Raw genomic sequence first — 13,824 nt, 5'->3', positions numbered from 1 at the left:
ACTGTCACACTAAATAAATACCACTGCAGGTTTTATTTATTATCACTATTCCTTATGCCATTTACATCATGTCCTTTACCATTTCCTTATGATTTATTTTCCCACCTCTCAAAAACCTCACAAACACCTCTCCTCCTCCCAATCGAGTAGCTGAAAGTGTGCACGGATCCACACAGAAAATAATCCCCAGAAACAGTAGACCATCAGGATACCTCAGGGATACTCATTGCAACTTGCTACGATTTGGGACCCACTAATTCGAATCACACGACACCATGTAGGACGGACAGTAGGCGAATTGGGACACAGCAATAATTTAGAAACATTAAAACTGGATTTAAAAAAACTACAACTATTTCCAAGAGCTAAATTTTTACAGAAAGTTGGTTTCTTTCTTTTTTTTTTTTTTTAGGTGTGTGCTCATAGTTTGCATTACTTTGTGACTAATAAATCAACCTGATGGTGCTTATGTAATCTATTTCAACTGACACTGCCCTGCATCACATTTCTTTTCTTTTCTTTTTTTTTATATTTTTTTGGAAATTGCATGATGCATTATTTATAAAAGAAAGCATTCCCGACATGCCAGTTTACTCATTTAAAACTACGCTTGCACGTTTTTTTGGTTTGTGACCCACAAACCTTCAGTAACAAGGACGTTTAATTGGTCATTGGTCGGTTTCTGGTATTCTGACTAGGCATATTTTTTTGCTGTGTGTGTCAGCAGTCACTGAAAGCAGCAGTGCTCAGAGTAAGCAGTTGTGCTCCAGTTCTTGCAGGGCGTTCAGCCCTTTCTTTTGGGATTTCTCTAAGCATCTAAGCTTTATGACAAGTTTTCCACACAATATGCCAGTAAATACAGAACTATAATGGACATGGCATTCTGTCACATGTTGTTTTTATTTTCTATTTTCTATTTTCTATTTTTTTTCTTTCTGTCACACTGTTCTTGGGTGCAAGAGTCCCAGCGAGAGTGTGTTGTCTAATGGCCTGTTAGCCTGTTGGTCCAGGGTTTGTGCTCTAGCAATTCTTCTGAGAGATATCACCTGTGCACCATGCTGAATGATTATTTGTTGAAATTCACTATAGGATTGGACAGTACCAAAGCACAGCACACAAAATCACCAGGTCAAAATGTGAAGCTGTTTTATTGTGAAATGCTCACAGCTATAGACTTAGCCAGACAGCAGCATTTAAAAAAAAGCAAGCTAAAATTAGTTAGATTTTTTTTTTAATACAAATTCAATTAGTATACTCAAATAAAGTGATATTTTGTCTAACAGTAAAACCAACCTCAGTGGTCTTGTGCATTCATTCATCCATCTTAATTGTCCATTTCATCCTGGCCGCAGTTGAGACAGATCCTGAGCCTAGCCTGGGAACACTGAGCGAATACACCCTGAATGGGTTTATAAATATTATTTTTATTTATAAATAGAGTATATGTCTGTATTGCCCAGAATATATTAGGTGCTAAAATTAATTTCTTCTTTTTTTTTCCCATTGTCTGTACTGTCTATGCACTAGGCTTTGCATATTTAGCAGTATATCTATTCTTATGAATACGGTGACTTCTTGTACAGTCCTTAACCTTGAATATACATTTTTGTACAATCGGTCTATCAGTGCCGCAGTCTGTGTTTTTTCTGGATGATTAAAACAGCAGCCCAGCTGTTGATTCCATCTATATTCCCAGCACTGTGCACTTTTAGGTTGAAGCTGAGAGACAGCAGGCAGATAAAGGCAGGTTTATTCTTCACTTAGTGGGACAAGGAAAGCTTTTTGTATTTGGAAAGCCCACAGCTCTGCACCCACTCACTCAAATGAAAATAGCATGACAAGACCATTTAAAGGCACGGGCCACTTTAAATTTGCAAGAGATGGCAAGTCGAAGAAGACAGATTGTGTGAGTTGGGGGGGAGAAAAAATGCAGTGCCATTGATTCGACCTGACAACAAAAAAAAACCTGGAGGCGTCACTTTTTCATACGGGCATCGCCTGTCATTCATCAGGTGAAACCCAGAATTTAAACAAAGCAGGGTTTAATCTGAACACTTTTATGGAGTCAGACATGCATATGTCTGACTGAATTTCCATTTTTAATGAAAAGATATTTCCTTGGTTGTTTGATTATGCACCAGAAATCCGTGGTGCGGTTTTACATTCCTATTAAACGTTTTTAGATCCACGGCTTCTTACAAGGACAGATGTATCATGTCATCTATTTCATTTTAAGCCCTTCTGGCATTTCGAGAGAAATGAGTAGGATGTGAAAGATAATACAGATATAGTCAGAATTAGACAGCTCAGTAAGAGAGACGTACTTGTTTTTTTTAAGCCTCCTCTTGCTCTTCCTCAGTCAGCTTGACCGCACCAGACGATAGCCGTTGCTGTCCCAAGGTGTGTCGAGGGGATTCCTTAATTCTGTAGGTATTCATAAGAGCTTGGTCTACCCACTGTGTGCTTTGCCTGTGGGGAACATGATTTTTCTGAAGGTTAATAAACAACCCTGCATATCGCAGGCCTGGAGATCATTTATCAGATTGCGATCTCTTACAGGCTCTGAGAGTGGCATGCAGTTTTATCATTTTAACAACGACGGCTAAAAGTGCCTGGAGAAGCCTGCCTAATAGGTTATTTTGTTATATGATTTTGTTATCAGATTGCTCTCTCTCTCTCTCTCTCTTTTTCTTCCCTCTATTTTACTCCGACTAGGTTGCAGCACAGTCACAGCTATGAATCCCTAATGAATCCCCTCTTTCTCTCTCTCTCTCTCTCTCTCTCTCTCTCTCTCTCTCTCTCTCTCTCTCTCTCTCTTGCTCTCATGCTCTCTCTCTCTGTTCTGAGGACATCCTCTCAAATAAGATCTTCCCTGGGCCGAGTCCCTGCTCGGCCTCTGTGGTGCTAACCTTGTCGAGTCTGTGTCAGCAGCACTAGTCATCGCCGTGATATTTCCAGTACACTTGAACTGTCACTTGTGCCTTTAGGGCACCTACAAAGCCGCTATTATTATTATGATTGTTTAACCCATCACACCAAAACGTAATGAGGTGCTCGTCGGGAGAAGAGCGAAACCAAAGAAGCAACCCTGTGCAATCTATTGCATTGTGTTCTTGAACCTTGGTTATCTGGTCCCGGTCTTTTCAAAACACTCGATTCTTCCCATGTTTTGGCAGGTTGTTTGGCGTGACGGGGAACTGTGCAGCCTGCAGCAAGCTCATCCCAGCCTTCGAGATGGTTATGAGAGCCAAGGAGAATGTCTATCACCTGGACTGCTTTGCCTGCCAACTCTGTAACCAGAGGTGAGCTCTGCCTGCCTGTCTCTACCCAACCTGTGAGCTTTGATCAGATCCACTGTGTTTGCTGACATTTTTCATCAAACCCTAGAGCTCAGAGACACACGTGCTTATGAGAGGAGTAAAGACTTACTTTTATACGTATATACTTATATATATATATATATATATATAATACTCTCTCTCTAAATGTGAGATTTAAGATAATATTTAATTACATTTCATTAACTTAGAAATAGAATAAAAGATAAAAAATTAAGATAGAACAAAAGTGCATTCCTTCAGTTCTCCAATCTTCTTTCAATTCCCAGATTGTGTGTGTGTGTGTGTGTGTGTGTGTGTGTGTGTGTGTGTGTGTGTGTGTGTGTGTGTGTGTGTGTGTGTGTGTGTGTGTGTGTGTGTGTGTGTGTGTGTGTGTGTGTGTGTGTGTGTGTGTGTTGGATAAGCACGTCTGCCAAATGCCATAAATGTAAAAGTATGTGTGTACACATGCACTGTAATGGGCTAGCATCCCAGTGCGTTCCTGCCTTGTGCCCAGTTTTCCCAGTATAGGCTCTGGAGCTGCCATGACATTCAGCACAATAAGCTAATTATTTAATATGAATGAAAGAAACATTAGGACATACAGTATCTCATTTGTGAGTCCCACTAATAAATAGTCATGAAACAATGTATTAAAAACATCCCAGGTCATAAACTCCAGAAACATTAGAATTTTCTGATTATTTATTTTAGTATTTTAGATTTTCATTTATTTATTTATTTTTTATTCTATTGTCTAAGTTACCCTGAAAATTCCTCTCACGAGTGATTCATGTGAACACGATGTGTGCTGCTTGCTCAGCTCGGCTAGTCAGACACCTACAGAGAGCAGACGTGGTGTAAACAATGACAGAGGGATGTGACACCACAACGTTCTTCTCACTAAAAACAACACTTTAACTAGGCAGTGTAGGAGCATTCTAGATATCTAAAAATGACCAGGGTGTCATCCAAAACGATGGAAATCAAATTTTAAAATTGTTTCAACATTAACAGGTCAATTAAAAGAAAACAAGTTAAAAGTTTATGCACTGAATCTGCTTTAGTAGGTTAGTGTTCACTGTTTCGTTGCACACAAATCAACATAAAATATGTTTTAAAAAAAAGCTGTTAAGATTAAGAAATCATCCCATTTAATTAAAATTTTTTATATTTATATATATTTTGCTAATTGTGTTCACCACCATCTATTCACCTGGGTGCTCAAAAAAATAGCCCTTTACTGACAAGTAACGGAAATCTAATAAATGTTTATTTTTTTAACAACAAATAGTTGATTCCTTTAGGATATGAGATTTTGGTGACAATTAATGTCACTGTTGATGTTTGAGATTAAATTACCCCACACTATATTTTGACTTTTTTTTTTTCTGTTCAGTCCATGATGAGATAAATGTCTGTGTCAGTCCACTTTTACTGCACACCATGGACAACTGCAAGCATCAATCTCCTTCATTCTTGAAAGACTCAGTGGAGTGGATACCTCTGTCTGTTTCTCTCTCTCTCTCTCTCTCTCTCTCTCTCTCACACACACACACACACACACACACACACACACACACACACACAAACACACACACTAAGAGCAGTGCACATCAGAAGGGCAGATTGCAGGTTCTGGTTACGCACAATTAGCACCGGGTTATTGTCTTGCCAGTTCACTTGTCTACACGAGACACACTCTCCTAATGCAAGGAGTCAGCTAATCTTCATCAGCGAAAGCCTAGCCTGGTCCACTGGCCTTCCCGGCATTAAAACCCATTTAGAACCAGGCAAATCTTTCTTTTTACATTAGGCCAGCCAATCAAGTGTTTAATAAAATCGACGTCAGGAATGCACACTGGCTGCTGAGGCCTCTCTGTGCTGCCACGCTTGCCCATCACAATTTCACCCGCCCTCACGACAAGATTTATGGTGTGGTGTCTGCACTAATTGCTGCTGTTTCTCACCCGGAGGCTAGACTTTTCCAGCAGCTTTTTGACACTCTGAGACATGGGTGTTTATAAGAATTTTTATAGGAGGTCTGGATGTCACCAGATACTTCAGATATGTTTGTATTTGAGCAGGGAAAGGACTGAAGTACAGTGGACTCCAGAACTCCAACACTACAAAATAAAAATATCGTGACTGGCGGTTAAACACACGGTGAAAATTCAGCCGCCGAGATACACGAGCCGAGCCTCAAACGCACATCTTTTCAATACTGAGAGTTCCAGATGCATATTTAGCTGTCAGCCGTCGCAGATTGGTGAGACCTGTTTTCTTTGTGAGCTGAAAACACTGGAAAACCGAGCGTCAACACCGTGATATATAAATCCACCTCATTTGCCTGCACGCCAATTCATTTGTCAGCAACTTGACAAGGTATTATCTCTACAGACATACATAGACATGTCATCTGACACGCCCACGCAGCTTTTGTTGTTCATCGAAAAGCACCTCACAAAACTTGATGCACTTCTCGGAATAAAAAAAAAACAACAAACAGATGGATAAATGGCAAGCCACTCCATTACAGTTCTGTCAGGTCCACAACCTTGTATCAGCTTACCAGCGCTCCGGTGTTCCTGGATAAACATCAGCAAGGCCATATAGACTCTGTCTGAGATGGCAATAGATATTAAAAAAAATAGATTTGAGGGTGGACACACTGCCTTGGCTTTCAAATGGTACTTGCGGTGAATTGGGTTTGAATGTTGATTTGCTTATCAGGAGCTTCCAGTGCTGTGCACACTGGGCCTGCTTTCCACATTTAGTTCGAAGTACAAAGGAACCAAAACGAGGAAATCACAAGCGTGAAAATGAACTGACATTTTTTTTTGGGTGGGAAATAAATAACAACTGCCAACTAGTACACCCCCTAAAAGCCCAGTTTAGCAGGAGATAAACCCTGTTTGGCATCTAAGAACATAATCAGCCGTATGGAGACTTGGCTCGGTAGTGGGAAGGATCTGTGTAGCCTTTCGTGCCCTCACAGTTATTATAGCTAGTGTTAAAATTGATTAAACTTGTGAAAATAGATTTGAATCGAAAGCTATGAATTTCTATAGTGTACTTATTTAACCAGCGTTTATTTTCACTCCTGTCCATGTGGTGCCTCTGATTTTTTCATTACACTGCTTCAGACAAACAGAACAAAACACCCTGGCCTTTCATAAAGACATCTGTCTGTATTACAAAATGCCTAGCTTGGTCTAATGGCGAGATTGTGATGCACGTAGACGGCTATTTGAGGTTAGCAGGGTTCACAGCACGTAATTATTCTCCTTCTAAGGGGTCAACCATGGCCCAGCATTGCCATACTGTGGTTAAATGGATACAATCAGACTTGTACTCACACTTCAGAGTACCCCCCCCACACACACACACACACAAAACCACCCAACCCCCTCACCCCTTCCCCCATGCACACACATTTACACAACCATCATCTCTTTTTAGCAGCTTTATTAGTCACCGCAGCCCACACAAAAGCACAGCTGAGAGGAGAAAATGTTACATACTGCTAGCGATTAGCCCGATTTCATCGCACTGAACTGCACTGAATTCCACGCTCAGGAAGCCATTTAGAGAGACATTCTAGAAAGAAATAGAAAGTTCAGCCTCTGTTTGTATCCGAATTCCTTTCGCTGCAGTGAGACGGACAAAATGTGAACCGCGTTGCACGTTTTATAGCACGTTTTAGATATGATTTGATCTGTCTCCATTCAAGCAAGGAGCTAATCGTTCATAGTCACTATATTTCAGGATATATCATTACACCAAGCTGAAGTCTGGCCTGGTTCTTTAGGGTTGGGTTTCACCACCCGACAAACTCTGGAGTTATTTCTTTAGCTTAGTTAATAGGCACTGACCTGTCAGAGAGTGCGTGTGTGTGTGTGTGTGTGTGTGTGTATTAGATTTTGAGTGACTCTAGCGACCCATTAGACACAGATTAGAGCAAGGGGAACAGTTAATCGATGAGTCCGTCGTCCACTCTGGCCTCATCAGGCCACTATAGACGGCTTGCCTTGTGCTGATGAGGCTGGCGAATGCTGCCCAGAGGCTCTCTGGGGACTGGTACAGGGGCTCAGATCGCGGGTGCCAGGCTAGAGGAGGTCACAAGTCAGATGGGGGAGTTTGCCGAAGCCAAATTGGGCTGTTTGCTGCTAAGGGAACTGAACTTCAGTACTACAGCCTGTGTGCTGCAATTAGTCACCTTGTCTCTCAGATCCACACCACATCAAATGTTACTTCTAGGAAACAAAGAACTTGCAGGAAATAGTTTCTTTTGTTCGATTCGACTTGTTTCTGATTCTATCCTCTCCAGCTGCTTCATGTTCTCCCTACTCCTCTCTATCCCTCATTTAGCAGCTGCCTGTTATTTTGTCCTGGAGATGTTACTACTATAGTTAACATGGACCTCCGAGGCAAATCGCAGAAGTAGTCATACATCATTAGGTGCTGCCTTGGAATCTTTTCTTCAGCTAGATGGGTCTCAATAGACATATTCATCACAACTGTCAGACCTGAGGGGGGCAAGTAGGAGGAGGACGAAGGAGAGGGGAAGTAAAGACAAGGAGGAGAAGATAGGGAGGGAAGAAATGAAGGGAAATGGAGGAAGGAAGGAAGGAAGGAAGGACGGAAGGAAGGAAGGAAGGAAGGAAAACAAAAAGGAAAGAGAAATAAAAGGAAGGAATGAAAAGAAACAAACAAGGACAGAAAAAAGAAGGAAAATAAAGGTAGGAGGAAAAATAAAATTAACGAAATTAGGAAGAGGAGGAAGAAATTAATCAAGGAAAATAAAAGGAACATAAACAAGGAAGACCATGAATGAATCAAGGAAGACAAAAAAAATATGAAAATTAAGGAAAAGACAAAATTAAAAGAAGTAAATTAAAAGACAGAATGGAGGAAATAGACAAAGGAAAAAAGGGAAATGAACAAAGAAAGAATGAAATAGAGCTGCTGTCAGGTTATATTTGGATGTTTACATTTCAGCAAAATAAAGGTACTCTAGTAGCAGTTCAACTCTGTGAGAAAGTGTTATTGGGGGCTTCACACACAAAGCTGAGGTTCTAATGCTGCTGGTTGGAACATGTGGTGATCTGTAATGACTGCAAGATGGAGGGCAGCACAAGGGCATTTATTACTGCTACCTCCGATGGGCTGGCTGCAATATCCTCGTCATAATTGGCGCTCAGATGTCACCAGCACTGTTGACATTTCACCAAGCAGAAACAATTTGGCGTTGTGAAACAGGGCGGTGACGGGACAAAAAGGCAGCGGAAAACACAGGCTTTAAATAAACACAAGTTTCCTGTTAGCAGACAGAGAGAGTGAGATGGATGGAGGTACGAGGAGGAGGAGAGGGTCCCGAGTGTCAAACAAGATGGACACTAATGGATTCCTGGGAAGAATGTGTCATTTAAACAGGACGTTTTTATTGGCGCCAACGACACCATTACATTAAGCACACCTCTGCTTTGTGTTAATCACCATGTCAACAAGCACGATTAATGGTTATTACTTGTTGATACTTGATCCTGCCTAATGGCTGCGGCTGCCGGCTGACAACGGCACCTGTGACTAATACAATCTTTTACAAACTTTCGCCGGGAAAGAGTTTATGATTAGAAACGGTTTATGCAGGTCTGTCTCTGCCGCTTGTTAGGTTGCTAGATAGATGGAAAGGTTAACGTATCTGTGTTCAATTGATCTTTTTATTCCCTAAAACAATGCAGTGTGGTCAACAGAGCACATTTAAGAGCTCGTGATTGGAGGCAAATGGGCTCGCAGGGGGATTGAAGCCTGCTGAGTTTGTTTGCGCTCCTGTTCCAGCCTCAAGCTGAGAAGTGAACTAGTCTTTTAATCTTCTAGCTAAAATGGTGATGGGGGAGTTTCAGGTACACACACATACTGCGAGAAAGAAGGAGGGGAAGCACACTGGTAAACAGAATTGCGCACTTGTAGTCTGACCTTGTCGAACTCGCTGTGAGCAAAATAAGCAGCCCTTAGGACAACTCGGCACACAAAGGAGCTCTCGCTCTTTTGCTTTCTCTCTCTCTCTCTCTCTCTCTCTCTCTCCCTCTCTCTCAATTCCTTTTTTTAATTTTTCCTACCCTATTTCTCTTCTTCGTCACTCTATCCATTTCTGCCTCCCTATGTATTACATATCATTACCCCTCACACATTTTCTCTCTCTCTCTCTCTCTCTCTCTCTCTCTCTCCTCCCTAACATAATCTCCTCTCTAAAAGGTCAAGTGAGACAGTGGCCCATTGGGCAGAGTGAATGGAGGCCAGGCTGTGATTTATTCATGTTGCAGGTGGAGAAGCAGCTTCACGTTACAGATACACTCCAGAGATACACACTGTAAACACAGCACCTTTCCTCGTGTCAGGTGCTCTTATGCACTTAAGTTAGAGGTCAGGCTAGTGTTCATTGGCATGAAATTCCCACACCTCTGATCTCTCATACCCCTTTTCAGTGCCATTCATTCAGAGAACAGGAAAACATTTCCAAGACAAACGTTTGAGAGCTGAATCATCAGATTTTGGAGTTTATTAATTCGGCTGTTCAATGAGCTACATATACTGCAAGCCTAGAGAACATATTTTAGAACACAAAGTCAAAAGCTTCAACAAAGATAACAACATATTTGTGCTGTGTGTTTTTACTTGTTCCCCTTGGCAGACTTAATCATTACCATCATGTCTATCACCCCCGAATTACAGTCCATGCCTCGTCCCACCTTCGTGGGCTGCTAGACAATACATTCTTTTATACCATTACTATGCTTCAGATCAGCAGCTACAATAATCATCATGTAATAACTCTAATATTTTGCATTCTGTACTATAGTATATTTTACAAATCAGTATCAAATATTTCAGGTTCAAAAAAATAATTCCTTGTATAGTTAATGGGAATGAAACAAATGTTGACACCTAGAACCTGGTGTTCATCATTTGTTTGGCCTGAAATGTGCAGAACCTTCTGAAAGCAGGTTCTAGTTGGCACCCATAATGAATGGGGAAACCCTTGGTTTTAAGGGTTCCTCCAGACTGATAAACCCAAAAATGTTTTAGGATGCCAGATGGAACGCACACATCTCACTTTGAATAACCCCTCCCTCTCTCTGTGCTTCTTTCTCTGTCACTTTCCCTTTTTCAGGTTTTGCGTGGGGGACAAATTCTTCCTGAAAAACAACATGATCCTGTGTCAGACGGACTACGAAGAGGGGCTGATGAAGGAAGGCTATGCCCCGCAGGTTCGCTGACCCCAGAACAACACTCGCTTGTGGGGAGAGAGCTGCGAGAGGACCTGAAAGGGGACATGCAGTCAGACACCAAAAGCACTACCATCCTCTCCAGCCCTTATCCTTGATAATGTACATAAGAAACGCCCACTATGGGGCACTGCTGTACAGAATAGCCATAGAGACTTGTTGTGAGTGGGGAAGGGGGTTTTGCAAGTCCCCCTAAGCAAAGTGACACTGGTCTTGGATATTGCTGTGGCTCTTTTGAAACAACCCCCTTCTTTTCCCCTGCCCCAAGACCCATGGCCTCATGGAGACAATCCACCCTAAGGCCTGACAACTCACACACATTTACACACATAAATCTGCAAAAAAAAAAAAAAAAAATGCAACCACATTCTTAGACCCCTCACCACTGACCCCCACCACTCTCAGGCTAAGGATGATAATGGAAAAAAGGGAAAACAATCATTGCGTGATGAAAAGGTATAAATGTAGTCCTGTCAGCTGGGAGCAGGGGAGCCATGTCAATATAAGACCTCAGGTCGAGGGGGTTTCCTTATTTCTATTACTTTTTTCTCTTTTGCTTTTATGAGAAAAAGCTCAGTCCAGCTGAGCACAAGTTCGGCTCTTTCTCTCGCCTGTTTCCTATTGGTACAGCAGACCTGCTGGAATTGCTACACTGACACAACTTTATTACTAAGATTATTCATGTTCTGCTTGCTTTGTATGTAAAACAGCCTCCAGAGATCATTGTCAGGACACTGTAGGGATTCGGCACACAAGTCAGTTTGTTATATGGGGTGGGAGGGTAGTGTCAGATTTACTTCTTTTATACGATGTATTTATTTGAACCCCTTATTTTTGTTTGTTTTTGTTGTTCTTGTTGTTGCGCATCATACTGAGGCTTTGTCCTTGACATGTTTATACTTGAATTGGATCACTGTCCAGTTGCTGAGCCTCTCGTCCAGGCTTCACAAGTCCGGCCTCATTACTGCACACTGACAAACACTTGTGGTATGTTGAAGAACAAGTCAGCTCACATAAACCGGAGGTCTATAACCTCTGATTTACCGGCTTCGACAAGTTTGTCGACGTGCATGTTAACGCTACTGTACCGCATTTAAGCAGCATCCAACTGTCACTTCAGTTAACTTCTGAAAGTGAGGGCAAAGCCTCAAGAAAAGACAAAATGGTGATTTGTAAATGGTGGTTGTACATATTTTAAAAAAAATAAAAGTATTCTTTTTGGCTTGCTATTAAATAATTTTCTTTTAAGTGACACTCAGCATGAGATGTTTATTTTTAGGACACATGTACATACTGTATTGTAATCATTTTAAGCACAAATGTAATACAGTTTTATTGTGTTAACATTGCGTGCCAGAAGTCTTTTCTTCCGACATTCTCAACATGATAATCCAATCCTGGTGAACTGTGTACCGGTTTTGCCCATTAATCCGTTCATTTCCACCTCCCGAGTGTTTACTGAAGCAATTTAGGGTACGTGCCTCACTGAAGGGCACGGGAATAAATGCAAAGAAGCCATCGAAGGCCTCTCCACTCACCACTCTATTAGGCTAGCCACCAGACCATGCTATGCTCTCTGCTCCATGATTGATAGTAAGTGCAATCATTTTTGTCAGCCATTTTGTTGTCATCACAACTCAAAAATTGCCACCCTCTTTTCTCCGTCGACTGAAAAGCAGGGAATATAAGAGAATCTGTCAGCACGAGAGTGCATTTAGGAGGATCAGCTGAGTAGAGGAGTATAGATAATCACCTTCTGTTGAAATGTTGGGGCTTTTAATGTATTGTAACAGCTATGAGCTGAGTCCATGCTATACTTATACGAGCTCTGCAGGTCATGACCGAATCCAACAGTGGAACCATTTAAAGCCTGTTGTAGTTTGGCTTATAAGTGAAGCCAGAGCCATGCTCGACAATCCGGCTTACTGTACAAGTAAAACAGTGAGATTAAAGTCCTTTCTCTAATTAGGGAGGCAGTTTAAAGTAGCCTGTAAAGTTTGACAATAGGCACACACTCATCTCATTATAGCCCATAATAAGGAGACCAATTAAACTAATTGAATTGCTTTAGCTTGAAACACAGAGGGGGAAGGTGTCTTTGATTAGACTCAAGCTGTTAAGTCCCTCAATGGAGAGAGAGAGATTGGTCTGAAGCTACACAAAGCCTTGAAGAACTGCTGGGAAAGAAAAAATACTTAGAAAATGTACAACATTGTGGACAAATATTCTTAAATCTTACACTTCTGAACGGATTATTTTTAGGTTTAGTATTAAGAAACTGAATTATGTAGGCTGTCATTTAACTGGGTAATTCTATTTTTTTATTATTATTATTATTTATGTAATGATTTTATATATAATACATTAATACATTGTTGGTCTACACAGTGACAGGTACTGCTAATGTCACTGCCTCATAGAGACATACATTTAACACAAAAGACAACAGTACAAACATTTTCTTCAGTCAGCAGGAGTAAAAAAAAAAAAAAAAAGGTTTTTTGCCTGATAAATCCTTTGTGTGTATTGTTTAAAAAAAGTGGTATAGGTTACAGAAGGCAGAAGACGAGTGCATTGTTACCTCACAGCTCCAGGGTTCCTGGTTCAACCGTTGGTTACTGACTGTGTAATGTTTTTGCCAAAAACATTTAAAAATATTTAGATCTCTGTGTAATAAGGTAATTGCCTGTTTTGAGTCCTGTGGACTGAAGCACAGTCCAGGATGTATTCCTGCTTGCGCCAAAATTTCACAGAATAAGCTTCAGTTGCACTTCATCCTTAATCGGAAAATTGAAGAAGTCACTATTTAGCGTTTTAAAGACTCTATTTACCACAGCACAGGTTTGGTTTTGTTAACATAAAGCACTTGCCTCACTGACTTACATCAGAACCAACTCAGAGACATATGGTGGTGATAATGTCCCATCAAGCATAATAATCATCCCCATAAAAATAAAGAGTACAATGAAACCTACATACGCAACAAAGAATACCCAGTTGACGTAAGGGTTAAGAATATATATATGTAGAACATACATGATATCGAATATATTTAATGGAGTGAATCTGTCACTCACTGATATTAATACCACAATATGTTAAATACAGGAGACACTGTAGAGAAATGTTTGGAAGTTCACAATATCGAATTTAACCTCATTTGTCAGCTCATGTCACATCATTACTGTTATTTGACTCTGACATATCAGAACTACTCA

The 13,824-nt window shown here is 40.9% G+C and overlaps 1 protein-coding gene across 3 annotated transcripts in view; it reads left to right on the top strand.

The window, feature by feature from the left end:
* lmo3 (LIM domain only 3) overlaps window positions 1-11,860 on the top strand; it is a 41,822-nt gene extending 29,962 nt beyond the window's left edge. For all 3 annotated transcript variants that reach the window (XM_027151920.2, XM_027151919.2, XM_027151918.2), the window contains exons 3-4: window positions 3,177-3,302; window positions 10,492-11,860. In XM_027151920.2, the coding sequence (XP_027007721.1) occupies window positions 3,177-3,302; window positions 10,492-10,597 (232 nt within the window). In that variant the 3' untranslated portion in view covers window positions 10,598-11,860. The remainder of the gene's footprint in view (window positions 1-3,176; window positions 3,303-10,491) is intronic.
* Window positions 11,861-13,824: the final 1,964 nt, after the last annotated feature.

The sequence above is a fragment of the Tachysurus fulvidraco genome, chromosome 19 (assembly GCF_022655615.1).
Source record: "Tachysurus fulvidraco isolate hzauxx_2018 chromosome 19, HZAU_PFXX_2.0, whole genome shotgun sequence".
Classification (NCBI taxonomy): domain Eukaryota; kingdom Metazoa; phylum Chordata; class Actinopteri; order Siluriformes; family Bagridae; genus Tachysurus; species Tachysurus fulvidraco.
Note: the sequence above shows the minus strand (reverse complement) of the source record. Positions and strands in the feature narration are given on the sequence as shown.